At 39.9% G+C, this 27,721-nt stretch overlaps 1 protein-coding gene across 2 annotated transcripts; it reads right to left on the bottom strand.

Annotated features, from left to right (window-relative positions):
• Positions 1-230: 230 nt before the first annotated feature.
• LOC143472650 (bridge-like lipid transfer protein family member 1) lies at positions 231-27,567 on the bottom strand. 2 transcript variants are annotated; one of them, XM_076970000.1, is made up of 72 exons: positions 26,390-27,567; positions 26,029-26,199; positions 25,809-25,940; positions 24,828-24,956; positions 24,288-24,551; positions 23,808-23,913; positions 23,285-23,483; positions 23,094-23,160; positions 22,870-23,015; positions 22,593-22,791; positions 22,181-22,378; positions 21,735-21,939; positions 21,343-21,529; positions 21,151-21,266; positions 20,785-20,935; positions 20,425-20,640; positions 20,081-20,206; positions 19,593-19,815; positions 19,316-19,467; positions 18,099-19,175; positions 17,791-17,968; positions 17,415-17,595; positions 17,011-17,122; positions 16,643-16,853; positions 16,356-16,451; positions 15,741-16,089; positions 14,780-15,037; positions 14,429-14,629; positions 14,219-14,266; positions 14,055-14,130; positions 13,795-13,916; positions 13,520-13,639; positions 13,339-13,431; positions 13,191-13,268; positions 12,944-13,076; positions 12,625-12,740; positions 12,296-12,413; positions 12,115-12,169; positions 11,926-12,041; positions 11,412-11,594; positions 10,836-11,050; positions 10,422-10,577; positions 9,590-9,749; positions 9,272-9,377; positions 9,074-9,201; positions 8,869-8,997; positions 8,530-8,635; positions 8,212-8,403; positions 8,013-8,108; positions 7,766-7,860; positions 7,554-7,691; positions 7,146-7,355; positions 6,635-7,006; positions 6,326-6,487; positions 6,198-6,256; positions 5,769-5,965; positions 5,578-5,669; positions 5,283-5,386; positions 4,617-5,212; positions 4,404-4,472; positions 3,947-4,074; positions 3,755-3,857; positions 3,393-3,510; positions 3,237-3,313; positions 2,966-3,126; positions 2,436-2,719; positions 2,004-2,203; positions 1,602-1,820; positions 1,264-1,473; positions 992-1,189; positions 749-870; positions 231-652 (listed from the first exon to the last, which is right to left on the bottom strand). In XM_076970000.1, exons 1-72 carry the CDS (start codon positions 26,670-26,672, stop codon positions 332-334), a joined length of 12,714 nt encoding a protein of 4,237 aa, XP_076826115.1. In that variant the 5' UTR covers positions 26,673-27,567; the 3' UTR covers positions 231-331. The 2 variants fall into 2 exon arrangements, with proteins under 2 accessions (XP_076826115.1, XP_076826116.1); XM_076970001.1 differs by having other exon boundaries at positions 9,074-9,198.
• Between the last annotated feature and the right edge of the window lie 154 nt (positions 27,568-27,721).

Here is a 27,721-nt window from a genome sequence, read left to right as displayed (position 1 = left end):
TGAATGATTTTTGTAAAAATTTTAGTTGTCGGTAAGCTCCATTCAACGTTTTTCGACGAGTAAGTCAACATAGTTTATTTCAACGGTGAAAATTTAACAATCGGTTATTTTTCTTTTGAGTGGTCGTTGTCGCTAATGGGTATTCTTCAGGGCTGGAAGCAGTATTTCTTTTTAATTGTGCATTGTCTTGTACTATTACTATTGCTGTTACTCACCCTTACACGCGTGTACACAGTTGTCGCAAAAGGAATGTTATTTATTTGAACTAGAAAAGCGCAAATGACATCATAAACATAAAAACAATTAAAATTGACAATGAGGTACAGTGACATCACTTTTGCTCCTGAACCATTGTGACGACAAGATTTTGAACAATGAGAGCCAAAGCCTGGTCCAGAACATCAAGCACACCGCGCTGGAACCATTTCGGGATGGTTGTTCGGGCGTGCTTGAACCCCAACTTCTGGAGAATGTAATCAACGCCGACCGGTTCGATTCGTCGCCCGGCCCACGAAATAAGTCTGACCGTCGGTTCTAGCTGCCACGTGTTGCAGATGAACTGACGTAAGTCTATCGGGTCAATTTGGGCAGTCACGTGTTCCGAACTGACCGATGGTAACCTCGTTCTGCTCGACAGAGCATGTTGCTTCTCCTGAAAACATATTCAGGTCACGTGGTTAAATAAAAACTGTGAAGTATGAGATTGGATAAACATACCTAGGTGGTGGTTTATAGTCGCAAGTCTTACCTTTAAATAAGAAGATATGAGGTCATGCAGACACATAATAAGCTCGACGTCCATTGTGACGCAAATATGATCCGTGAATTCGGTGACGAAACTGCATTCAACAACCGGTCTGTTCTCACAATCTGTTTAATCAGAAAAAGTGAGTCACTTTATATTTTCAAATGCGTTCAACTGGTCGTACTCGTACCGTAGGTCAAATATTTCCCATGGGCTGTAAAGTTAAAAACTTCTACAGCCACCTACCGTTGGGATCGGGTTCATTGGGTCCCTGCATGTGTTCAGTTTTGAAGTCGAGCTGCAGCTTGGGGAGGGCAAATATGATATCGGTCTCGTGACTGTAATTTGAGCTCGTCGACAGCCTACGTGCGCCACCTGCCGACGATCTTCCGAAGCCAGCGTCGTTCGGTCGAAAATCGTTCAAGGTCCGAAGCATGCTCAGTTCTGCGAGAAAAGACAGAAACGTGCGGTCATTATGACCACTACGCTGCCAGGTGTGACGTCACTATCTTATCTACCTTGCTTATGTGAAGCAGTGACGTAAGCGAACCATTCATCAATCGACGCAGAGGTAGGCGGCGGGTTTTCATGCCGTGATCTCGTCACACGGCTCACGGTGGTCATGTGTTCACATGACGAGTCTGCTGTCTTAAGCCAGTACCCGTGACCCAAGTTAAATATGAGACTCTGCACAGCAAGAGTCGATGACTCGTCGCGTTTGATGGACTCTGGAATTCAAAGGTGGAGTCATTGACCGATCGTGGATCAATTTATGACACAGATCAGAATATATTGTTACAATGATATTATCACGCCTTCATTTCACAAACGTCATATGATCGTGATCACTGATCACCTTTTATCTCCTGCACTTCGGTCGAAAACATGATGTTCGGTTCCAGGATGTTGAATAACACCCATGACCTGGACCGGAAGTCGTTGCCGTGGAAACAAACAATCGTCAGCTGGTTGCCATGAAGACATAAGGAGCCGCCTAGAAGGTAATTCGGGGCGATGCCAATGGCGCGAATGGCGGCGTACACGCCAGGCCAGTGGCGGTGATGAGCATAAACGGCTGGAAGTTGAAATATTTTGATAATTTTCGGGAGATGGCAGAAATTGCAAAAAAATATGTTTTAACAAACGCAAAGCCACGAAAACAAAACTTAATATTTATTCTTCAAGTAATATTTTCAAACGAAGCAATAAAATTCAACAAAATCTGAACAATTATCCTCAAGTTAAGTTGGGAAACTACCTTGGTTTGACAGGAGAGACGATTGACGTTTCAGTGACGTATCTCTGCCCGCATGATGACGTAATGATGATAAATTCTGGAATTGCTGAGTAAAAAATTCCTCCAATTTGGCCAGCATCTTTATAACGTCAGGTGTTGTGGAGCGCGAAATGGCCAGAGAAAAATTTTCCCAACCGACGTCACCGGGGACAAATACAGCGCTAAAGCCAAAAAGCAGATGTCGCGAATGAGTAGCAAGTTATACCGCAAGAAATTAACCGACATCACAATATCAATAAAATTCTTGACAACACGATGTAGGAGCACAACTACTGCATAATAATGGCGCTATTAGGACCAGTGAAAGAAACCAAGATTTAAAATTATTTTTTCGGTTCAAATTGAAGCCATGTTCACAAGGATAGGGCAGCGCGCCTATGTCATTTTAGTCACCTTTTCTCAACACTTGTGGGTATGCTCGTCTTAGGTCCTTTCCATTCGTCGCCAAGCTTCACTGAGACCATTGTGAGTTTGCCCATCATGATACAGCTGCCCATGTACTCGATCCTGCCATCTAGCGAGTTCATTTTCACCGCGATATTATGCTGGGGGTCAGCAGAGATCGGGTCGAGCAGGTGACAATTTGCGTGCAGACGACGTAACTCTACCTTTCCACCGATGATGCCGCCTTTGGCCGAAAGTCGAGAATTTTCCAAGCCGCATGAGAGAAAAATATCCTTCGAAAGAACGAAGAGTGAAATAAATAATCAGACATCGGCAAAAGCAAGAGCGCTCTGCGGTATAAAACATCGTTACTGTATTCCTACTGTACTGTATAAACTTTTACTGTAGTTGTCGTTGTCGTTGTTACCGTATTCCAATAAAACTGTACAAATTTGACGAGGTACTTTGCACAAAAATTCACTGCGTCAAACGCTGTACGAGGCTTTATCTCTCAGTTTCTCGCGAGTTGTTCAACCCACCTTGTCCCCGGCGCTTTGGAGGGTCAATCTGCCTTGACTACGCAACCCGTCACATGACCAGAGGGTATTCCCCATGACGTTGCTCATGTTCATTTGTACGTCGAGTCTGGACATGTTGAGACCGAACAAGACCACGGCTTGCCAGTCGTCGTGTTGAGAAGCTGGCCGGGGTGAAAAGTGAACATAAAATGTTAAAAAAGCTGTTAAATGTAGTCGGACAAATTTGCGTGCGCAGTTTGTGGGTTGGATTAAGAAGTTTTTAGCGTTATACCCGGCTCAGATTTTGGGGGTGCATTTTTCTTTGGGGTCAGCGGCGAATCTTGGAATCTTTCGTCATCAGTTTGAGATCTGTTATTAACATGATGATTAATAATAACTGGAAACTAGAGTTAAGTCTGATCGTAAATATTTCTAGTAAGTCCATTGCCTTTCATCGGTCGTGTCTCCGAAAAAGAGTCTCCTAGCGATACTTCGTCGGTACCAGGCACGCGGGAACGCTAGGATTTCACTCAGTCGTCTCATGTCGTACTTGAACGAAGCCTTGCCTGAAAATTATTCAAAAATATAAATCAATTAATCAGTTTAAAAATCATGAAAAACCGAACACAAGCATCAGCAGCATCACAGCACAGCACACCAGCATCACAACCTTCACAAAGCGATATTTTCAAAATTGGGCACAATTGATACAGTTGTGGCCTTTGCTTGATTCGTAAGCATTAATGTACTGTTGGATGCAAAGAAATACGTTTGATAGAAAACGGCTAAGCGAGTTACTGAGCTACCTACCAATATCAACCAGGGTTGAAATGTTGGTGACGACGGCGTGGTCCTTTAATCGGACTGATCCATCCAAGTTCGTGGCTCCTTTTCTTGTACGAACCAAGTTGATCTTAAGACAGAAAAACAAAATGAAGGTTGTACAAATAACGGGTCCAAATTCCAACTGGTGACCCCAACTATATTTCCAAGATGACGAACCTTCACAACTTCCAAATCGACACTGAGCGAGTCCTTTCTCCCGGAAGACTGGTTTGCTCCAAATGGATGAAAGATGTAGATGGAAAAATCCGACATCAACACGGTAAATCCGAGTCCGGATGGAAACGCTAATCACATAAAATGAACACGTATTTATTTGTTCCTGTATTTAATTTAAATTGAAATATTTCATCATTGCAAGAAAGGACAATTAGTTTAAAACGATAAATTTTTATCTTCAGCCAATAACAAGAAACCATTTTTTTTTAAATTTGTCAAACTCAAACTCTATCAAATCAAAGTTTGTTCTACTCAGGCTACCAGTCAAAGTGTCAGGCTATCAATAAGATGAGATAAAAACGAGTATAGAATCCTTGCAAGCAAGATCGGTTTGGACACAAAGAAGCCATAATTGAAAATTTAAATGACACCATAAGGAAAGACACGAAAACGGTACCGTCGTTGTTCATTGAAGACTCGGTAGAGTATTGCACGGGGAGCTTCTTTGAACTGTTTGAATGCGTCCCTGTCATGTTAGTGATTTGATGTTAACAAAGCGACTAATACACGGCACGCGTTAGTAACGACAAAACCCATGGAACGTAAAATCAGGAAAAATGATTATTTTCTTCGAACTACTAGCACGCTCCAATCAGATTTCAGAATTTACCTCTTTCTGGAAAAGCAAACTTTGACGTCACGGAGGGGGAATCCCGAATGGAACTGAAAATGACGTCAAGACTTGGAATGTGGAGGAGACACTCCACACGAGACATTGGCTCGCAGTTGAAGTGGACCTCGGATGGTTGGACGCTGATGTAGACGACAACATCCACCGGAAGTGAGGCAAGTGTGGAGTTAATTGCGTCGACCGCACCTTGCTCCTCCGCCTGTGATGTCACGGGAGCGGGAGCCCGTGTCATTGCCTTGGGAACAATCTGAAGGGTTTGCTCGAGGAAGTCGAGGAAGCAGGGACTGATCGTCATCTCAGGCAGGGTTTGGAGGGAGAAGTAGACGTTGAGGCACGGTCTCCTCCTGTCGTTGCTCCTGGTCCCTCCAGGAGTTTCCACTTGGATGAGGGGAACTTTGGAAGCTTTTGTCTTCGGAGAGCCAGGAGGAGTAAAGAAGTCGAGATGTTTTTCGCCGCCTGATGCCGAATTGTATCGTAACTTAACGTCAACTCCTGGCACATAGAAAGTGGTGTTGTTGCTCTCGAAGATTCTGTTCGAAAGGAGTGGGATGCGCGTCGCTCCGCTTGGCTGGCTCCTAACAATCAACATAGAAATCTTATTAGTCTTCTTTAGGAAATTTTACATCGAGATAGCTCGCAACTAACTTATAATCTTGCTCTTTCATTGGGACACAAATTATTTTTCCTCCATCAATGCCGACTCGAATGTCAAGGATTAGTTCGACCTCTGCTTCCATATCAGCAGTTGCCTACAATGCAACACACAATTTTCGTCTCAATCAAAATTCAGACCTGCTAGTCCTATTTTTCGCTCAACTCTTATGTGGAGAACTGCTCGTACAACAATCAGATACTTTAGTTTTGACAAAAAAGAACAACAAGAGCAGGATATCTGTGGCATTGTGAGCAAATAATATGTGACAATTTTGACATCACTGACCTGCATGCCGTTCTGCATGAACGATCCTTGATCATGCGTGACATTTTGTTCAACATCAAATTCAGCGGAAACTCCATCAACAACGTCAGAGTCTGTTGAAAAATAATTTATAAAAATATATCACTAGACATGTAAAGGTGATGTACCAGACTTTAATAACATTCAAGCATCAAGTACAAAGTAAGTCGTACCATAATCTGACGATGACACATCTGAGCTCTCATGGAGTCCTTGCATCGAATCAGATTGTGGGGAGAAGACGGAATGTGCGGATTCGTCCCATGCGAGGAAGTCGGAAGAATCATTAACATCATCCCAGGGGTTCTGTTGCGACTTATGAGGAAGAGTGGAAAAGGCAGACTGGATAAGTTTTGGAGTCGGAAACGCTCTGTTATAGATGAAATGATGTGGTTCAAATCAGAACGCGATTAACAACAACTATGGGATGTTGTAGAGATGTCCTCATGATAAAATGATACATTTTTATGTTATCATGATACATTTTTAAAGATGAAGTCACTGTATTTAAAAAGATGTAAAAACATGCAGCATCTATGTTTTGCGATCAGCACAGATCATCATCACAGATCAGCATCACTTTCAACCAACGAACATCTTACCTCAGTCCAACTCCTGCCGACACTGATCGGTGGTGAGTTGGGCGCTTGAGATCCTCCTGCTGGAAGGAAGCATCACTTTTATAATCATGCATGTTGATTTCATCCTGATTCAAATAAATTCAACTCACATTCATCTGCCTGGGCTTCATGCTTGATCTTCGGAGTTTGCTCCTGAAAGTTTGTCTGAAGAGGGATGCAAGTGCTCCTTCCAAAGCCTGGACTTTTTTCTCCTGCTCCTCAACAGTAGTTGGTTTTGCTCCCAAGCTCCGGAGATCTTTTACGATTCTTATCTACAAACAGGACAAATAACTGTCGATTCCTGACCCCAGGAACTTATACAAATCCTCATATCTAACACTCGAAGCGTTTCGGATTATTCGGATGCGGCAAACATTGAAGGATTTTGAACAACTTAAAGTTATTATGATGTCACAAACCTGCTCGTTTAGCTCTTGTTCCAGTTTTTTCTCTCTGTCCTTGTATGAAAACTGTCTGGAAGGCGGTAGAGCTCGTGACTCACTTGTGGACGGCATCGTCAGACCATCAACTGTATCCTTCCTAGTACCATCTTCAAATTCAGGAAGACTTTCGGACTCGGATTCAAGATGAAGATTATCAGAAGTGGAGGAATCTCTTCCATGATCTGGACCCGTTATGAGAGTGAGAGTGTCGACTAGGTGGGAGAGATGCATCCCCATCTTTGTGTCCAGCTTCATGTCCACCCCCTTCATCTTCCACACAACGTTGACCGACGTGCACACGGTGGGCAGGTTGTGGACATTTGCACGATAGGATTGGTCCCAACAAATCTAAGCAATGTCGATAACAACAAACCATGAAGAAGAATTAACATCTTACTTCTCCATACTCTTGCTCCATACCAGAAAGAAATTAACAAGACTAAACAAATATTTCGCAAATATTTTCGCAATAAATCATCGTAACTACCTGATAAGTTCCTTGGGGCACAATAAACGAATTGATGACGTCTTTAGAAGGTGACCAATCATCCCACGAGGTCTGAAAATCATCTGCGAATCGGAGACAGAACCCTTTGAAGTTACCGGTGGTGACAAGGGAGTTTGCATAGCAGGCGCTGATTAATGTGTTGTCTATGGTAAGCACGAGCGCAGTGGATAACTCGTCTTGAACAGAAAGCTGAAAAGAATTGCAAAATATAATTAAGAACACAGAGGGATGTTAACCGTACAAATTTCCTGTACTATGTCGTTATTTGTTGAGTATCTTGGTTCACTTAGAAATATTATTATACAGTACTTATATCATTAAATATTGTAAAGCAAAAATCTTTTAAACAACCCTGGACTAAATAACACATAATAACGTCATACATACGTCATAAGAACCGACGCTATGAGAAACTGGCAAACAGACACCCATGTCTCGAACTGACAACTGCAAGAAGAGGTAACTAGTGGCAACCGATGACGCATTGCTCGTCTGAGAACGACGGCTCTGCAGAACGTTCACCACCTATAACGTGATAAGGCAATGACGTAACAAAACATGAACGATGATGACGTAATAACTCGACGGGGACGTCATACCTGGGATGTAGCGTAGCGGACATCGCCCTCCAAAGAATCTTTCTTCTCAGTCCATTCCTCATAAGCGCGCCTGTATGCGAGGAAGATCTGAATGGCTGGAGGAGAAGGAACAAGAAGATGATGAATGAATGAATGGGGATTTAGTTTACAACTCTAGCATTAGTCGGTGTAAGTCTCGAAGCGTGTGCACCGTTGTCAGTCATTCAGTGCTTGACCGCGATAGAAAGTAATCTGGCACGCGACTTACCTTTGTCGAAGGCGGTTGGTTGTACGAAGAACACAGGACGCATCAGACTTATCAATATGACGCTGTTATCGTCGCTCGGCGAAGGCGCCGTGAGACCTGAATTTAACATTTGCGGTTATTCAAAGACAAACAGAGATTTGCAGATCTGCTCATACAAACATCGCCCACACAAATGTGATAAATCGGGTCAATCACGGACCTGCTTTACCCCGCTGGGTGTCGCTAGCCTGCTGCGTTGTGTTCTGAAATCCAATCCGCGTGGTAAAATGCGCCATCTGCTGGAATTCAGCCTCCGCTTCAGGGTAGATGTTGTTGAATATGAGGGTCCCAAGGGAAAGTGTGAGGTCAACATGAGCCTTCCCGAACAACTTTAAGTACTTGGGGATGTTTTCTGGCAATTGAACATTTTGAATTTGAATGAAGGTGGTATGATTGTATAATTGGATACAATTTGTACAGAGACTGGAAACGTTACTCGGAGAGCTAGTTGAAGCATTTTACCGGCCAGTTAACTTACTAAACTTTCCCGCCCGAATTACTCGATTTGAAAGTTCAAAGGTCACCGTTCCGGTTTTCAACCTAACAGCGTTACTAGATGGCGTGCTAGCTGTGATTTGGATGCCCTGAAACGGCAACAATGCGAAAAGGAAATTATTGAAACAAATTATTCATGTGAAGGAACATTTAGCGGAAAAACAATGACAGTCAGTACACGGTGGTTTGCAAAACTAGGCTATTTAATCGCTACATGTAGTGACCTAATGCGACTTTAGGAATGTAACTACAGTAACTATATTTCGAAAACCCTAACCACGATACATAACAACAGCCCTAACCATGTTTTACCGCCACCTACATCGAGCTCGAATTGTAGTTGGTACAACAACTTGCTGCTTTCCGTTGATTCAAACGATTTAACACTCGTCTCTGACATCACTGACGTCGTCTTATCCTTGCGAGTTATCTTCTGTATGACGTCATTAACCTGTGACGTATAGGTTACATAACAAGTGTTCTGCTACGCGACAAGGTCACGTGAAAGAATCTGAGCAAAGACCAACCTCACGCACGAAAACCTCTTGAAGAAATATGAGCTGGTTGAGTAGATCAGTGGTCAGAGTGTGCTCGAATCCCCCGACTCTTATGGACACCGACAAATATTCGCCCTCTTTCATCTGCAGGTCTCCTTCTACGTCATAAACGGTGCATATTACGTAATAAAGGCTTAAGTTTAATATTCGCATCTGATTGGTCTGTACCGTTTTTGTCGTCATAACGCTTGTGCTGTTTAAATTCTCCCTCGGCGCTGATTGGTGGAAGCTCGATTGACGTAGAATAAGGACCGGAGTCGGATAAAGAGGGAAGCTGGTTATTAACAAATTTGAAAATTAATTGATTGAACTTGAGTTAATAATTACATGAACTTTGCATTAAATTAATTAGTTATCATTCGATTATGCACAAAATTAACAATAAAAATTATTCTCAAGGGAAAAGCAGCACGTCATCAATTGCAAAATCGCTTACGACAAAAAACTTCGTCAAAATTATTGGTTAAGTTTACAAATAATACAAACCTCTGACGTAAAATGAAGAGTATGGGTTGGCATGGTAACGGAAAAGGTAGCGTCACTTCCGGTGACACCATTTCCGTCGATTTTTCCGGTGAAGTACTTCGCTCTCAGAGAGGGAAGAAGGTTTGCTCCGATCTCGATCCCCTCCGTGCTCAGTGACAAGCTGGCAACACAATTGGGGTAAAAATATTTGGAGGTCCCAGAATGGCACCCATAAGCAGTGTATTTTTAAGGTGTTTTGAAGACTGAAACAATCCCTTAAATTTCACAAACGGTCTTTCTGAATTTATCCTTCTGCAGCTACAGCCGAAAATTAGCAGGAGACTTCTAAAAGCCGCCGTCTCTTGAAACCTCTCAGTGGCCGTCAAAGACAAACTTTACACAAACTGGCCATGGATATACTTTGTTATGAAGTCATTATAGTTCATTGATTGTTTGTTTGTGTGATTTTATAATGTTGTTTATTGCTTGTTACCAAAATACATTATTTTTGATTAAGTGTGCAGATGCAATTCCTGGGAATACAGAATCATTCACAATTCATAATTTCAATTTGTTCAAAATGTTCCACACAAACTTCCATATCTCGCCCGACGGACGGTGTTCGTTGAAAGAGTTGATCTATTGTTGTGTACACGTTGTTTATAGCAACTGATGTTGCTGTGTTTATTAATTACTGGTCACAGAAATATAACTTATTGACTAACTAACTAACTTGACTAACTTTATGAGCAATTCACAGGCTGTTTTATAATATCAGGTTAAACTAACACTTATAATTATTAATACAATATTAACGCCTAAATCTCTTCATTGTGTTTGATCAATAACTTACCAAGCAATTACTGGTAAGTTTGTGACGTCAGAAGAGTCCTGAGAATAATCGATAAAGGCGGTTATTGCGCTTGGGGTCATCGGGGTCATTAAAGGGGCAACTGTCGCCTGCGAAGGGGTAGCAGAAGGGAAACCCCCGTCCACAACATCGAACGACCTAAAACATTTGGGGTGATATTTTTGCAATCACTCTCAAAATATAGAACATAGAAAAATAAAAGTGACGGTGGATTTTGCTAGGGAAGTTGTTGGTGTATAACAACCCTTTTATTCATAATCGAATATATATTATACTTTGTATGTCAGATTTACACTGTTCGCAGTGAGTGAATCAACAGGTAATAGATCTATGAAAAGAAACGTGTGAAATATTCTCCATCTAATAACTGAAACAAATCTTAAATGGCAAACTCACTGTTTATAGCTCGGAGTCTTCGCGAATTCCATAAAGTGAGTCGAAATCTGCATCGATCCACGTGTCAAGATGTCATGCAACAACGCTGGTTGCTGTGGAAGGTCGACCACGATTCGACCAATCAAAAGTGAACACGTGTTGTCGCAGCCGCTATCTCGTTGGTGATTGGTCGAAGCTTCCAAGCGACAGGAACCGACCTTGCTGGTCAGAATAGTCTGAAATGGATACTTTTTAGTTAGTTCGACGCTTAAACTTGTACGAAACGTTGCAGATGTGGCTAAAATTGTACAAGTGCTGAAAGCAGACAACTACAGAGCAGTAGAAAATTACGTCGTGGTAATAAATTCAACAACATCGTTGTATTGTTGTAAGTCGTCTACAACTATATTTCGCAATTATCATCTCATTCGCGAAAAAAAAAAAACGGAAAAATTTGCCAGTACCAGCTAATAACTATCGACTTTTGGTTAAAGCAATTCCCAAGTGACTATCTCTAAGGTTGCCATTTTATACGCGTTTGAAATCATACAAAAGTTAAGGCCGAATTAATGGCGTTTGCCTGAAACACGAACCCACTTTGTTTATATTGGAAGGATTTTCCGTGACGTCAGCATAAATACTATCCAGACTTGCGTCGATGGACGAGTGAGCCTCGTGTTTGTACTGGTTGATCGAGGTTCTCGTGTGCTTGGCGCCGGCAATCAGCTTGCATAAGTCGGTCGACATTTTCAGACCGCCGACCTCTGCTGAAAGCTGCAACTGCATTCACATAGTCAATGTTAAATTGGTTTTGTTTCACACGAGAAAATGCACTTGCGTCGAAACAACCTCAATATAACAGAAAAGAAGCTTTGTAAAAAATTGTGATTATTTTGAGAATTTGAGTTAGGCATAATTCGTATATATTGTACAATAAAACTAAAGAAAGTGCCAAAAATATTTCGTTAAAATTCCTATCACTGAGTTAACAATTATTACGGCAATGGAATAAAGGTTGGGACCTTCAAGAAGGTTAAAGTATATCACTTATTAACACAGTTTGCGCTGAATTCTAGGCAAGATACCGGTTTTACATCGTGCAAACACTTACTTTGAGCAGGTTCAGTGACCCCGACATCACCATGGAAACGTAGGGCTGATGAAACGAAGCGTGACGAGTTATTGCACTGAAACCGCGTTTAAGCTCTGTTTCGAATTTCAAGTCATCTGTATAAAAATGCAACGACAAAATGCAACATACGTCGTAACGCGCTATTACACTTCCCAAACTAGCCCACACCTTGAAACGCGTGCGATCCGTCGGTGCTGTGCATGTCAACCAACTTGTACAAATCCTGTTAAATAGGGTTAGGGGTAAAAAACATTTTCAAAACAAATTAGAATGAAAGTTGACCGATGCATTTCCTCCATTGATTTTCTGTTTTATTTATCATAAATGAATCTTGCATCCCCTTCCCTACCTGCCAACAATGCGCCAGATTCTCACTACTTGTCGTCGATGATGACGTAACTGACCCTGTGTCAAAGATCAAAGAACGTTGAGCGATCGGGGAGGTATGACGTCGGTGAAGCGCACTTCTGCTCAGGTCAAAGGTGAAAATAAGTTCAACAAAAATCCAAGAATAAAAATTACATAATTATAATTAGCATAACTGTTAGCTTTCATATTTCAGTAAATTTTCGAACAAAATTAACCGGTATTTAAAGCCAATTCACACAGTGAAAGTGAAACGCAAATGAAGTTGCCACCGGGCCATCTCCATTTACACAATATGATGTCGATGGGTACCTGTTCGGAGGTCCAGAGTAGGACACGAAACTGGATGAGGGTTGGATGGTGGACTTCACCCTTCGATGCCTTGTCTCTGGATCAGGGGAGACAGAGCCAGCGGTGTACCTGTTGACCTGCAGCACGCAAATTTGAATAAGGAATTTATACATATGAAGGTTATCGGTGTTGAGCGTACTGGAAAAGCGGCACTTGCACCGAAAAGAAAAAATCACCGACACTGAGAAAAAACAATGCACATTGTAATCATGTCTGATGCATGAACATGGACGACACAAATACACACGATGTAGATGACACTGTGAAAATCTTTTCAAACCTCAATAGCGGTTTTAGCTTGTTGCATGGCATCAGAACACTGCATCACTTGATGGACCAATCTTATCAACGCTATATCCACTCTCTGCTTCATTAATGCCAACGAACAGGAAACGTCAACGCTTAATTTTGACCTGAGGTAATAATAATGTTGACTCGGTCGCTTCACTACTTAAGACAATGTTTGGTTGTGTTAATTATACCATGGTCGGTTGTTTGTTGTAATTTAAAAGTCTGTCATTTTTTACCTCAGCTTTGAGGTTTTCGATTTCTTTTTTACTTTGTTGTTGCTGTTGCTCGCGTTATCAGTCTTATCTGTGTTTTCCCTGCACATAAGAAAAGAAGTGAATCCAGCAACAAGAGAGTAAATTTCTGCAACTCAGCAACAGAACTCACCCGTCTTGCTTCTTGGTTTCATCTTCAATGAGATCGTCGATGATCGAAGTTTCGAAAATTAACTCCTGACAAAGAATAATCGGGTATCCGCTTCTGTAAAACAACTATAACAATTAGACCAAGAAATTTTATCAAGACGATGGCTGAATGTTTTGACAAACGGTTTACGCCCCCAACTGACCCATCCGTTCTGCTGTGGGTGAACGCAAACTGACGACGGCGAAGAGACGCGCTAGGATGCTTCCGATGTTTCTTCAGCCCGGCTCGTGAGTACACAACATCCGGCTCTTGTTTATCCATCCTGCATAACAAGGAGTTTAAAGATGAAGTCGAAATTTGGTAGGGAAGAGAAGTCAATTTTACTGCTGCACTAAAAGCTTCCCTAATCTAACTTGTGTTGAAAATAAAGTTAACATTTAAACAAGATTAACGACGGCGCTTCATTGTAATTGCAACCTGATGTTGCGCAGATGAGCTTTTATCGAGAGACTGCCGGAGCAGTTCGTCCGCACGAAGTTGCTGATGACTTTACCGGATTGTGTGATTCCGAGAAATTGAAGGAAGTTGGAATATTTTTTCTGGAAGAAAAAAGACAAATTGTGCGGCAGTTGCTTTTAAATAAGTTACTAGGGTAACGTCCTAGGAACATAGGATAATGTCTTAGGGTATCTTTATGAACAACATTTTTTATGCTGAAATTTCAGCTATGGTCATACCAGAGCTTCCTGCATGGTCGAGTCTTTTTTCTCCGCCTTAGTCGGCGACGAGCCAGCAATCTCCGCTTCCTTTGGGCTAAATAAAAAGAGAGGTAATAAAGACGTTCATTGATTGGAATGAAATTTTCTATCATGTATTCAGGGATATGACTCTACCACTCTACCTCTCATTTCCTGCTTCCACATCGTTCTGAGCTTGATTTTGCATCCAACTAATACATAAAAATATTCCCATTTAAAAGTAAGCTTACTTTAAATGGGTCGCTATTTTGGTTCAAATGATACTTCAAGGTCTCATTAAGCTCAATATTGCAATACTCTGTCATTAACTCGGCGGCAAGGAACATGAAAAACTCAACAACAACAATTCCTACCTGTACATGCTTTGTTGTTGCTGGAAGAATATGTCTCCCTGCTGCTGTGACTCGGCTGTGCTGTCGAGCAGTGATTCTTTCTCTGGATGAGCCGTGAAATGAACCACGACGTCATTTCCTGATCTCGGTTGCGTTGATCGCTCATTTTGATGAAGGAAGTTTGACAGCGAGAGGTCGCCACCGTATTTTATCTCAGCAACTCTGTGTGATTAAGTACAGGGCTAGGATCACCATCACCACCTTATCTTACAAATCATTAGTTAGAGCAGGTTACCAAGTTGATAATAAGACAATTATTTTAAACTTTTTCAAAATACTTTTGTCTTTATAGAGATCTCTTAAATCACTCACTGGGAATCATTCCTTGATGAGAGAGTGTCACCACCGAACAACTTCCACTTTCTCGGTTTATCCTTCATAGTTTCACTTTTAACGACCATATCAAGCCACAAATTTATCAAAACCTGAACTCCGGTTTCCAGAGTATCACGTGTGGGAATTCCCGCTTCGTCTGAAACTGCCGACATGAGCAGAGTGACGTTTTCTGGCTTTAGAAAATGTTTCTGGATGGCGCCACAAAGCACACAGTTCGGATCCGAACGAATTGCGCTGAAAACAATGAACAAGATTAAGCTTCGAAAGTGCATGATCAAGGTGTAGCGTATTCTTCGGGACAGTTTATGTTAAAATGCCAGATAATTATCTAAGGTAGGGGTGGGCAAACTACGGCCCGCCGGCACTTGCAGAAACTCCTACTCATCACTTATTGTTTTAATTAAACAGGTTACATGACAAAATATTATTCCCTTTACGAGTGTGTTTTTCTCTTCACTTTCAGTGCGTAAACACACACACGTCAGTCGCGCATGTATTGCAACATGCTTTCAGCAACTAGCCGTACACTTCTCACGCATTGTTTGATTCAATTGTTTGATCATAAAATACAAATACGGTAGCGGCTACCGTAGGCGTTTGTGATGAAGATTGCGTAGCTTTAAACGTAACTGAGTGTGAAATGCAAAAATTGTGTTTAATATGAATATGCGTTTATTTACACACCGGGTAAATTTTCCTACTTTGTAATGAGAGTGTGCGGCCCGCCGGCTGCAATATTTTTTCAAATGTGGCCCTCAGTACAAAAAGTTTGCCCACCCCTGATCTAAGGAAATGAAAAAATTCAGCAATGTCCATGACACATGCTACGAGATCTTGATATCTGAGGCCATGCAATAGAGTTTATACAGCCATAAAGATAACAACAAGACTGTCAACATAATTTGATGAATGTCACAAATTTTAACTCCCATCATACTTTGATGTCTCGGTGATGACGTCACATTTGTACTTTCCTGGTTCCCATAACGACTTGCCAACTTCCATTGCTTCCTCCCGAGTCATGGTGAGAGCGGCACTAATCGACGACAATCGCTGCATCATCGTAACCTGGTCGTAATGACTCAGCGCTACAGAGAGTCGATCAGCTGGACCCATCCATGCGGAACAAGATGGAGCCAACACCGTCAGGAGATTCCAGGAGCAATGTGTCCGATTGGTTCGTGAGAGCTGAGAGGCAGACAACGGCGATGCCACGTTGAGCCAGACCAGGTCAATTGTTAACTGACCGTCACATAAATGATCTTTGGGTGGGGAGAGTTTCAAAGCTGTAACATTTAAAATAGCTGAGTTTAGATAAAGTTTTACACCCCATCCGACCAATTAATCGCCTACAAAACAACACGAGTGGGATATCAGACAGTGGAGCACGTATGTCATATAGCATTGATGCATACATCCAAAAGTATATTGATATTGATACACTAACATAGAAAAACACTAACATGAAATGTGAAAATAGAAAAACTTGTCCTTACAGGAGATCTTTTAAAAAATGTTGCAGAAAGTTTGTCTCAGATAAACTTCAACTAACCTTGGGCATCATATTTGACAAAATCAGCCGATATTCTTTTGATCCCGGCTTCCACTATGACCCAGCCCCATGGTTTTGGAGGTCGTCTGCGTTGATCTGAGGCAGGAAATATTTAAGGTTATAAAATCTGAACACATTTTTGTTTTTGTTCTTCAGGTGTTACTATGAGATACTTGAAGCTGACAGAGCTCATTGTAACCATACCTCCTCCTACAGTATTACATGTACAGTAGGAGGTAAATTTGTCAGTAAAAATCAGACGACCCTGGACGTTCTCTCATATTAACCTGCAAAAGATTCCTTCGAGCGTTTGACGTTGGGAAGAAGGATTTGATCGTTGAAGCGAAACGGGGCACGGCAACCATCATCCGAGAGAGCAGTTATGTGTGATCGCTCTGGGGCAAACCCGTCATAGCTCATTGCACGCAGCTGGACCGCAACTGAGTGCACTGATGCGTGACCTTTGATGTCAACCAGAGACGTGATGTTGGTGGATGGCTGAAAATAATAAAAACTCGAACAATTTTTAAATTCGTCCAACATTTTACTGTGTGAGGCTTGCTAAGCACCATAATGCCACTATTGTTCCACTTTGTGTGCCATGATAACGCGACTTACGGAAAATAAATGTACTTAAGGTAAAGTAGTGTAATACCGATTCGTCCTTTGGGCTGTCCGTTGTTCCCTTATTTTCCTCATTTTCAATCTTGAGAAGTTTTTTCTTCCGTTTACTTCTAACTTCCAGCTTCAGGTCAAGACGGTCCACACTACACGCAATCAAGCACAACCACTATAAGATGAGCGATAGTTCAAATGGATTTGCGCTAAAGTATGCTGGCTAGTATATTGCCATTTGCTTTTAATGACTAAAATGCTCATAACGTATTTAAAATGGCCGACTTAGAATGCATCTTCACCAGAAACAGCCAACCATTTTCTAAAAAGCATATTGCATACAATAAATATGTTCCCAACAAATAATAAGCATGTTATGAAAATGCTAAAAGGTTCCATATAAGTCAAGTATCTTCTTGCTATGAAAATAAATGTAAGACAAACCAGACAGCAGCCACTGTTATGCAGGCTGTTGGCAGCATTTTGTTCAGACGAAGATTGAAAACTGGATCATTTCCGAGCGTTGCTTGAACGATGTTTATCCTTATCGCGTCCATGAAAACCTCGATTCTGGAGCCAGGTTTGGTTGCATCCTGCTGCATCTCGGACTCCTCTTTGGAGGATTCTTCAACATAGCAATGGAGAATGTTTTCAGAAATTTAAATTCTCAGATAAAGCGTTGAAGTCAATACTAGTTTTAAACAGTAGCTAACACTAAATGATTACAAAAGACCCAACAAGCAATATATAAGTTATACATATGGGAGTAATTTAACCAACTAAGGCAATAGTTTGACGCAGTAACTATGATGAAAGTTACCATCAGAATCCGATGATTTTGGAAGTTGTTGAGTAGCAAGGACATCCTCAGTGCATTCCATGTCGAGTTTGTTGAGGACTGAAAGCGGATGTTGCTTCTTCACTGCATTGGAGACTGTTTGTATGATTTGTTCCAAGGATTCCAGAAGAAATGGAGTGAGCTGGATGTCTACTGGCCCCTGAAAATGATAACAACAAAAAACTAAACTACAAACCGTGGCTTAAATGTACATTAACACAATGTTACCTGCTAAGCAAACCCTACTGAAATAAATGCTTTGAAGTAATTTACAAAAATTGACCTGTTACCTTCACATGTAAGATAACTTTTGAAATATTTTCTGAGTCTGTTTTGTTTAAAATGTCCATGGAACATCTGCGTGAAAGTTTGGTGTCGTGTCCATCCTTTGTAATTATCACTGACGGGTGAATTCCCTCAGAAGTGACATCAAAGTTTGGCAGCCATTCAGAAGCCCGTCGCTTTGAAGTTGTGAGAACGTTGCTGTAACAAGATATCAATCCATGATTTTCAAACAATTGTTGGTTGCACAAATCGTTCCTATTTTCCTCCGGCAACGGGAATTGGGATGCTCGAGGAATGTCCTCCAGAACCAGCCTCCTCACAACAGTGGGAGGGGAAGAGATGAGTAAGGAGGCGGGCCTTGAGGAGATCTGGGGAAGATCAGGATCACTTTGAGCTTTCTTGGCATCCATTTCTGTCTCATCCACTTCTGACTCAGCTGAGAAGAATTCTTCTGAACTTAACGACGAGTTGCTTCTGAAATCTGACTCTGCGGACCGGTACAAATTGGATTCAGTCGATATTGCTCGATCAATTGCTGACAAATCACTAGACCGCAACTTTGTGACTGGAACCTCTTTTGGTTGAACATCAAAGGAGATTTGAGAGTTTGATTTCACAGGTAAAGGATCCAGGATATTGTCGGACATAAGAACAAGTCCGGCTGGTTTTGGAGGAGTCAAAGGTGCAACATCCGGGCTGTTTTTGGGAGGTGGAGGAGATTTTTCTGCAATGGATCTCATCAGGAGCTGTTGGCCGTTCTGCAGCAAACTCATTCCATAATCAAGTTTTGGATCAAACACATCCTCGTTTCCATCAGTGACATCACAAACATCACCTCTGACATCATTATCAGTAAAATCATGATCAGACTTGTCACCTAGCTTTACGCTGTCCGTATGAACTCCAGTTTGGTGACGTCTTCTAGTATTGGTCTTTTTCTCGTCATTCTTGTAGAAGAAAGTTGGATGGCGGAATGTGACAGGTGTGAAGAACGCACACCCCCACGATTTCATCTGCCTCACGCTCTCTAGTACCGACGTCATACCAGAAGATTGCTTCCGAGGTAAGTCAGTCGTGTCGCGCTAGAAAATACATCAAATGTTAGCTAATGATCGGCATACATACCTTACACGTCAAATACAAACAGATAATAACAAATAATGATCTTTTAAAGCTTGATGTCAGGAAGTTTAAATGCCATCAACATCTTATTAACACCCACATCCCAAAGAAAATCTAGTCTCCGTGTTTTGCGGTCATGGAAACGCAGGAATTCATCTTGAAATCCGTCCATTCCAACCTCTTCCATTGCAACAGCGACTTGAGTGATGAGAGGCCCAAAACACATCTCACCCGCCTCCATCCATTCATCAGCTGATTTGCAAAGAATATTTGTAAGGAAATTTCTGATGTTTGAAACCAGACGATCAAAAAATGGCGTGTAGTAGCAAACACATACTAAAATAATGTTATAAGTGAATAAAATTCCGCCAACTCACAACTCAATGATTTCTGAATCCTCTGTTTTATTTTAACTTCCTCCGCCATGATTGAAACTGCCTCTAAAATGTCTTGATCTTGCACGTTGCCATTGGATACGGTAATCGGCGACACTTGAATATCAAAGTGGATGTTATCTTGGATGAGATGAAGTTGGACTGAATGAACTTGCAGACGAACCATGAGGTACTTGACATCAGTCTCTTCAACGCATTTCCCATTCTAGGAATCAGAGATCAGGAAGTTATGATACAGCTTAAGAGATATATAAGCATTGTCAAAACCACAACCATTGGTGTCATGATCTCAGACTTCTACTTAGCATGCCTTTGCAAGCTAATGACAGGTTACTACATTTATGTTAACTGGCATTCCAGGAAGTCCCACCCAACCATCAATGTTTAATGAAAATCATGTATTTCAAGAACTGCTATTGCTTGGGTAACAGATACACCACTCCATGAGGCTAGACAAATGAACACAATACCTTCTTCACGTAATCCCACACAATTCCTGTTGGGAAAATACGAAATGGAAACGCCTCCTTCAGTTGATGGGAGTCATTTGACAACAGGAACTTGAACAGTTGAAACCATTCTGCAACTGCTAATCCCTGAAACATACCGGTCATGTATATGTGGAAGACCAAATTGTAAAACTATGTGTAACTGGTAAAAATTTTCTTAATTTGCCTGACTTGTTATCTTTTATTCTGTGTTAACACTATACCATCAGTTAGTTAATAATATTTTAGTTAACGTAATAGATACATTGCTAAACTGTCTTACGCCATCTTTCAATTTATTTGAAAAGTAAAGGCAAGTGAAATACCTGAGCAAAAGTCAATCTCCCTTGAATATCACCAACTAATACTTCAGTGAGCCAGGCATACTCCACAGTGGCAGCACTTAACGGCAAACCGGCGCCACTAAACATGGCATGGCCTCGGAACTGAAGGTCAGTTAGTCTAATGCACCCTTGAGTTTCATCCTTGGTAGAATCATTGTCAACGTCATTGACACAGATGTTAAGCTCTGACAGCAAAAGCTGAAAATAGACAACAAATATAATTAAAATATTTACATTTGCATATACAGCTGTACGCTGACAATGCTTATCATTCAACTTCTTTTGTTTGGTGCTCACGGATGTACAATAAATGTGATGAGTCATTGTTACACGACGCTTTACCTGGAGTCGAGTCTGAAGAAAATTCTTGTCCATTTCAAAAGTCAGTCGCTTCAGACTAACCATTGGTGCACTTGCGAAAAGTGGGTTGGGATGAATGGGTAATACCCCGTTGACCTCATTTAGGGCAACATTTACCGTCACTTGTAAAGGGCTGCAATACAGTGAGTTAAAACTTTTATTCTATAAACATATTAGCATAAATAAAACAGAAATTTGACTTTCAAAAATTGCCATGAAATGTAAAGTACATGAGAGGTGGAATGAGGTGAGTTATTATGCTGTTCAAGCCATTTAGTATGAAATACATAATTACCGATATTCAAAAATACAATAATACAAAATACAAAAATAAAAATGAACGCCAACCGATATGCAAGTGGGTTGAATTCAGACGCTTGAGACAAGCTTTTACTGTCGGCATCTTGCCCGTGTGGATTTGAGGCAAAGTCCGTGTAAACGTCGTTAAACCCGAGGTAGTTCTCCTGCACATAATGTCAATAACATTTCTATATTATTAAACTTGGCACATTCATTGTCGCAAACAGCCAGCCATCACACCTTTATCGCTAATATCAAGTCCAGTAGCGTTCCATACAAAGTCAGAGTTGAACCAGGGGCCATATCAAGGTCAATTCTAATTTCATCAGCTTCTAATGACGTGGGGTCAAAGGTGACAATAGTTTTAGAACGACTTTTAACACTCGATGTTTTCTCTACCGACGCTAAGTCCGCAAGTCCAGACGACCTAGACAGAAAATGTCACTATGTTTTGTCTGATGAAAACACTTCCTACTATGTCATATCTATGACCTAACATAGTACGGAGATTGGCCAATGACTACTGGTATATTGCGTATTTGTGTGACATCAAGCAAGCACATTACAAGGACTTACATATACCTAAGATGAGAATTAAACTTGAGAATACCGGTACATATTCAGTGACTAACTGTTTTGAAATGGATCGTCGTTGTTTGCGGTCTGCACCGAACGGTATGCTGACTTCTTTTTCCTCGAAGGTAGCCACAATAGGATGCCATGTGTAGGCAATGGTGAGTTTTAAAGTTGGCACATCCCAGCATGGCACCCAGTCTTTATTTATCATGCCCCATGTTTTGTTTTGAAACAAATTCTTGTCCTCATCGGCACATGACTCTGTAAAATATAAGGAAATTTTGCAAAATTGCAAATGCAAATTTACTCAAATTGCAAATGCAAATGCAAATGCATTTGCAAATTTTGCAAATTAACAAAAACGTTAATCTATGTTTGAAAACTAATATCACCAGCTGTGTCATTTAGCTACGTAAAATATATGCTGAGCCACAACAACAATGCAATAAGCTCAAGCTCCCTAGAAAACAGTGCCCTAATTATGAGAAAATAGGGGATTCACCTCGCTTATTCCACATATGTTGGTTTGTGGTCAAGTTCATCAATATGTTTCTTTGCATATTTGACTCGGGTAAATAGACACATAATTGACCTTGCTTGAGGTCAAAATTAAATGGAATCGTAAATGTCGGTGGTAGAAAGTCATAAAACGGAAGAACGAAACTGATAGCGAGTTCTTTTCCATGCAGACCAAGGTACGCTGCAAAAGAAATTAATTACCTTGCATTAATTATTAAAACTCTCGTCGATACTTGAACACCTACATTCGCAATAGTTCACAAACTATAGAAAGCATTATAAACAGAAAATGCCAAAAGATGCTCCAAAATTTTGGAAATTAACAAAATCGTGTTAACACTGGATTAAAGTTTTATATCAACTGCAGACCTCAGCAATACTAAATCCTTAATTACCATTGTCTTTAGGTTTTGAATTGCAATCAATCCAGTTATGAGCATTAGCAGGCAGCACCAAATCAAATTCTTTTAAGAAAAAATTAATGGCGAATGTATATGGCACAAAAAATATAAGATCTGGAGCTGATTTATTCGACCAATCATTCATCAGATCAGATATGAAGTCTTTGTGAGCAAACAAAAGAGAAAGTGTCGCCTGAAACACAATAAGCCATTAACTTTCTACAAAAAACATAATAAGAAGTCTAAGAAATAAACACACTATTATTGCTACCTTTACAGCAGTAATATCACAGGTCCAGGTCTGTCTGTCATTCCAAAAAATGGGATAGAGAACGGATATGTCGAAACCCAACGACTCAGCTTGAAGCAAAGATCTGTAATGCATGTTCGTTGTAACATCAATGTGAAGAAGCTGGCCTGCAAGAAATTAAAATCATTGTTTCGTGATGACGGTTTTCAACGTAAAATTTGTATGAAATATGTGGCAATATTTACCTGTGATTTGAGATTTATATCCATCTTCCAACACGACCATTGGCACATCAACTTCGATAAACGATCCCTTTTGATTTGAATTAACAGAATATATATGTATGTTAATTATCGATTACTAAAATTAACACAATGAAATGCCTATAAAGAATATTTTGAATGAAGATGCATTTCCAAGAAATGCACTGTCCTACTTTCGCCATATTCATCAGAATGGAATGAACAACTTCATCATTTTTAATTGAAAGAATATCAACATCGGCACCAAAATGAAGATGAGCAGAAAATTTAAAACTTTTTGCAACTCTTATTTCACCAACACCAGGGATTTTCGTCACTTTGAGATGCTGAAAATCGGCCGGGTAGAAAAAGTTCCACAACAATTCGCGTTGTCTACAACAAAAAAGGCAAGCATGGTGTATAAACACAACAGGCAAAGTAAAAAATGCTTCCCAATATAAACTTTTCGTTTAGAATTGCAGCCCATAATATGCAGGAAGTAGAATAGCAACAGATGGAAAGCTGATGGTCAATGGTCATCACAAGGGATTGGAACAACGGAGTTAAATCAAAATTATTTTAACATGACCTAGCATTTTCAAAAACTTCATTAAATTAAAGCATTCAAAAATGATCGATTAAAGGAACATTTATTAAATCAATGACAAAGGTTCAAATGTCTGTTTGTATCTCTTAAACGCATAGAAAAAAGTTCACCTATCAGCCCATGGACCAAAGTTTAAAATTGTCTGTTTACCAAACCCGATTGTCATATCCCAAATTGGGGAATCTCCGGAGTTTGCATCATCGGACTTGACCAAACCTGAGAAGTTATAAAGACGATTCAGCTTAACATATTACTAACTATCTACGTTTAAATATATCAAAATAGTAATAATAATCAGCATCAGAAACCTTCGTTTCTTACTGAGATACATAGGAAAAGTATATATATATATTTTCTAGAGCCAAGAAAGAAGAGGTTATTCCATTTGCACATCCTTAAAGATATTTTGGTCACGTCAATACGGTGATAACTCTACTCATGATTAAGCTGAAAATAAACTTGAAATCGTTTGCAGAGAAAAATGATCTTTGCTTTCATGACACTCGTCTTTATTCTTCAACAACCTCAACTTCCCAATTACATATTTTCCTGATGTTTACAGGCGCTCCTGCAGAATTTTAACAAAGTACCTGCTTCGTCCCAAACATACTTCAAGTCAACATTGCTCGACTGCAACATGACGTAACCTTCACCCATTTTACGGGGTGGGCCTTCGTTGTGGATAGGCAAAACACCCAACATTGCAGGGGTTACAGCTGGGTCATAACCCAGGCTCGGTACAAGCATCACCCTGACTGTACCGAGCTCACCCTCCAAAGCGTGCATGAACAGGTCATCTGAGTTGCTTGGTTCGGTTGTCTTGTATTGGAACTCCCCATCAGAAAATGCTACAACTGTGAATTTCATTATAAATATTTACCTCATATATAAACCTCAAAAGCACATTTTTGCATGTCATCAGGTTATGGTTACCACTCTAGCATCAACACAAATAACTTCTAAACAGACATAATGTATCATCTGTCACATTAATGTTTCTATTGCTCTCGAGTCATGTGTTCACCAGCATAAGATAAAGATTTTGATCAATAACAGTGAAGCTCTATGGGCTTATCCAATTAACAAGTCAATTTATTCTTGATACAATTGCTAAGCTATGCAATATATACCTAATGAGTTTGGCAGCAATTTGTTGCCGAAAATAGCCCTGCCATAGGAAACAGATATTTTTATGACAGGAAACAAGGATCTCCACCAATCTACTTTCTTACTGGGTTGTGCTTCAGATTTTTTGTCACCTGTTCAATGTACAGTTATGCAGGCATTAAAAATCATGTTCACAGAACACATTTTCATTCTATGTAGCTTTTGTTAATGCTGTAGTGCGGGCGTGTAATTGTTTATGCGTAAATTGGTATAATGCATAATGACAATGATATGTACAACAACAAATGGTAAGTGGTCTATGCACTAGCTAACAGGTTCCTCACACTGTCTCCATGTATTTATAATATAGTAATAATATTTGATCCATGGATAAATACTGTAGGTAAGATATATAATAACAACAATAAATAACAACAACCAAGAGTTAATGATTATAACTTGCTAAAATTTTAGTTATACATGGAGATAAATAGGAAATCATATATCATTATAAGGAAACACAAACATGCATCAACATACTACGTGAGAGCACGTATACAGTCAGTAATGCACAGCGCGCATGATTATTAAGTTATCATTGCATCCTGTTCACAAAAACAACAAATCCCAGGATGCCATTAACGTAAACACAGCACTTGTTAGTTGTACTAATATTAACACTAGTACTAATATGTTTAAGCCTTATGCTTATAGGTGGTAAAGTAAAGTTTTAAAGTTTATTGAAAGAATTAACAAATCATAATCACAGTGTTAGGTTAAATATATTTGTTCAACAAAGCCCAAAAAGCAAGTGTATTTAATAGTTACAGTGCAATCAAATCTTCTTTTATCGCATAATACACCTGGGATTAGTCATTAGATGTCACACATGGTTATGACATGTACATAATGATTAAGCCTGTGCTATGCAACAAAGAAAGCTGCAACATGTGCAAGTGAGAAAGCATTCTAAAGCAGTTAAAACAAGTGATAAATTTTATTACCTTTCTTATCAGCTGATACCACCTCAAGGCCAAACAATTCTTTCAAGCGATCGTATTCTTTGCTGCGATTGTAACGATGAAATTCAAAACCCGATACAACAATGCTAAGTCTGGTATGTCCATGATTCAAATCTGAAATAAAAGAAAGCGTTAAGGGATAAATTTATAAACTCATTACGAATTACCGGCAATTCCAACTCACTGCGGCTTTTAATTGCACCTGTTTGTTTTCTCCAACCTTTTACCTCCTCATAGGACCTCCACCACCGGAAGATGCAGTATCCATCATGGACGCGCAACGAATAATCTTTCGTGATGTAAAAAACATCTCGAAACATCAACTTCCCAGACAGTGCCGAGAATGAGAAAGAGCCAATACTGATGTGGGCATCTTGGAAAAAAAGAAACTCATGCTCATGCCAGTCATGATATTTGAATGATGTAAGCATTTGAACACTCTGTGACTATTTCTATTTTGATCATACCTTCGTTGATATTGACTTATTGTCATCCAGTCTGATAACTTATGTTAAAACTTAGCAAAGTAACTAGCTTCACACACAGGTAATTTATGTCAGTACCTTTATAAACCTGATTTATGATTTTGCTTAGGATCAATCCGACAAAACGAGAGTTGTAGAAAGTTATGTAAATGACCCACAGTCCTGACAGTGAAGTAAACAGAAACAAATGCAGCAACTTCCCATCCAACGTGTTATCTATACACTGTAAGTTGAGACGCTCATTTGGGTCACTACAGTTCACTTTCTTTGTGGTCTCATTTGTTTCGAGTTCATTGGGATCAGTAGAGTTGTATCCATTAGAATAAGTAAGAAATGCTATTACCAAGTATAAAGCCTGCATGCCTACACATCTATTTGAAAGCAAGTTTATTTCTCAGTCACATCAAATCTTTAATTGTCATTCATTTTCACAAAGCATTTGCAAGAAGGTTAAATGGAGTCATTTGTATTGATCAAAATTCGAGTGCAAAATGCAAAAAAGCAAGGGAACATCAATCACGTCATGCTCTATGATTACATTTGTAGATAAAACTATTATTTAATGACGCAGTTTATTTGTTTTAATTAGCAACTTTCAAATAAAATTTTACCGAGACATACAAAGAGCAACGAACAGCACAAGACTAATTGACCTTGACTGTATTAGATAAGTAATAAACCAGTCAAACTACACACAACTGGCATGATGATACACAGAGACAAACTACAACAAGGTAAAGAAAGGTTGAAAGAAAGATTACGTAAGCATACAGGCACTGAACAAAGGAGAAAAATACAGTACTAGAAAAAATTGCACACAAATACAGCGCGCATAGAAGAAGGAAGTTAACGATAGATCAGGTTTACAACAACCTACAAGAAATTTAGATGAACTTACAAAAGAATCGTAAAAAGTGCCAATTTCAAACATGACGTTTGCTTCACATTAAGCAAAGTAAACCATACAGCATACAATACTTTTCACAAAATGCAAATGCGTAAACAAAAGCTACACATGTATATACTATGGGTTATTATTCTTCAAACACATTGGATTATATGTAATAGTTTTTATTGTCATTTTTTTCATTGGAAGTTTTTATTCTTTCATTCTTTCGAAGATGAAACCAACTTAATTCCCGTACAGATGAAATCAAAACATTGAGAGTAGTATGGGGGAACACCGAATATGAAAACATAATAAAATAATTTTTAATACCCCTATAACACGCAATACGACAAAAGAAAAAAATCAATATTGGGTGCCAAAGGTGTTTTCTCCACTATAAGCAATATAAAGAAAGCCGTCTTCATCTTTATGGTCAGCGTAGATTCCACCCATGGTAGCACACGAATTAGGAACCATTTTGTCAACAAATAGAAAAATAGCTTTCTCAGATTCAAGATCGA

This window comes from Clavelina lepadiformis, chromosome 1 (genome assembly GCF_947623445.1).
Source record: "Clavelina lepadiformis chromosome 1, kaClaLepa1.1, whole genome shotgun sequence".
NCBI lineage: Eukaryota > Metazoa > Chordata > Ascidiacea > Aplousobranchia > Clavelinidae > Clavelina > Clavelina lepadiformis.
The sequence above is the reverse complement of the archived record's forward strand: the minus strand, read 5'-3'. Positions and strand labels throughout refer to the sequence as shown.